Source organism: Mesitornis unicolor, unplaced genomic scaffold (assembly GCF_000695765.1).
Source record: "Mesitornis unicolor isolate BGI_N332 unplaced genomic scaffold, ASM69576v1 scaffold34143, whole genome shotgun sequence".
NCBI classification, from domain to species: Eukaryota; Metazoa; Chordata; class Aves; order Mesitornithiformes; family Mesitornithidae; genus Mesitornis; species Mesitornis unicolor.
This window is the reverse complement of record NW_010174532.1, coordinates 1-1,683: the sequence shown is the minus strand read 5'-3', so window position 1 is coordinate 1,683 and position 1,683 is coordinate 1. Positions and strand designations below refer to the sequence as shown.

Below are 1,683 nucleotides of genomic sequence, written 5' to 3'. Positions count from 1 at the left end.
TTTTTTTGTTTTTATTATTATTATTATTATTATTTTTTACTCTCTCCTGTCACACTGATGGGGCGTCCGGTTTACAAGAAGCAGACGGGGCCGATGTTGATGCCGAATTCCTGGTCTGGGGCGCCAACGTCCATGGGAGCCAAATCAATGATGGGCAGGCGCGAGGTCTTCGTCGTCTTGTACTCGATGACTGTCTTGCCCCAAGCACCCGTGTGACTCTGCGGGGACATCGAGATCAGCCCCATTCCCGTCCCCACGTCCCCACCACCGTCACCGTCACTGTCACCACCCCCGGACTCACCGTGCAGCCATCCTCGGTGACGCCGTAGGTGAAGCGGCTGTTGCCTTCGGCCCTGATCTCGATCTCGTTGGCCCCTTGGAGGAGCAGGGCCTTCTTCAGGTTGCCCGTGTGCTGGTCCATGTAGGCCACGCTGTTCTTGCAGTGGTAGGTGATGTTCTGGGAGGCTTCGGTGGACATCAGGCGGAGGAAGGTCAGCTGGATGGCGACGTCGGCCGGGTTGGAGCCCTCACCACCATACTCGAACTGATGGAGAAGAGGCGTTAGGCACCGCAGCAATGGTTGTCCCCACCGGTTGTCCCCTCCTCACCGTGTCCCCTTGCTCACCTGGAAGCCATCGCTCATCGTCTCGCCGAACCAGATGTGCTTCTTCTCCTTGGGGTTCTTGCTGAGGTACCAGTTCTTCTGGGCGATGGTGGCCTGGGTGGGGTACACGCATGTCTCGCCTGTCTCCATGTTGCAGTAGACCTTGATGGCATCCAGGTTGCAGCCTTGGTTGGGGTCGATCCAGTATTCGCCTGTGGGGCAGAGAGATGGGGGTCAGGGAGTGGGGATGGAGGTGGATGGCCACAATGGATGGAGGCGAGGAGAAGCCGTGGAGGTGAGGAGAAGGTAAGAGGGATGGAGATGAGGAGCATCCATAGGGGATGGAGGTGAGGAGCATCCATGAGGGATGGAGGTGAGGAGAAGTCAGGAGGGATGGAGGTGAGGAGCATCCATGGAGGATGGAGATAAAGAGCAGCTATGGGAGATGGAGGTGAGGAGAAGGTAGGAATGATGGAGGTGAGGAGAAGGCAGGAGGGATGGAGGTGAGGAGAAGGTAGGAGGGATGGAGGAGGAAGGTGAGGAGCAGGTAAGAGGGATCTGAGGGGTTGAGGATGGAGCTGAGTGACAGCCATGAGGAGCAGAGGAAGGAGGTGAGGAGCAGCTGTGGGAAGTGGAGGTTGAAGGGATGGAGGATGGAGGTGAGGAGAGGGCTGGAGGTGAGGAGCAGCCATGAGAGGTGGAGGATGGAGGTGAGAGCAGCTACAAGGATGGAGGAATGAAGGTCAGCATCAACCAGCGGGTAGAGGAAGGACGAAGGTGAGGAGCAGGTGGAGAGGACAGCGAGACGGAGATGAGAGCCCCCCAGAGGGATGCAGGGACCAGCAAGGATTTTTCTTCCAGTCGCCGTGGCACATCTTCAGGTCGCGGCAGGTACGGGCAGGGTTTTTGCGGGTGCCCTCGGGGCTGCGGATGTTCTCGATCTGTTGGCTCAGGCTCTTGAGGGTGGTGTCCACCTCCAGGTCCCGGTCGCGCATCACGTTAGCATCATCAGCCCGGTAGTAGCGCCCACCATCGTGAGCCTTCTCCTGGGGTGGCTGGGGCAGGAAGCTGAAGTCGAA

At 58.5% G+C, this 1,683-nt stretch overlaps 1 protein-coding gene across 1 annotated transcript; it reads right to left on the bottom strand.

The window, feature by feature from the left end:
• Positions 1–71: 71 nt before the first annotated feature.
• On the bottom strand, positions 72–1,680 carry LOC104535558 (collagen alpha-1(I) chain-like; the record flags this gene model as incomplete). The annotated part of the gene is made up of 4 exons (XM_010181084.1): positions 72–218; positions 302–544; positions 626–820; positions 1,459–1,680. Coding segments are annotated over 4 exons (807 nt in total), but the record flags the coding sequence as incomplete, so codon positions are not given.
• Between the last annotated feature and the right edge of the window lie 3 nt (positions 1,681–1,683).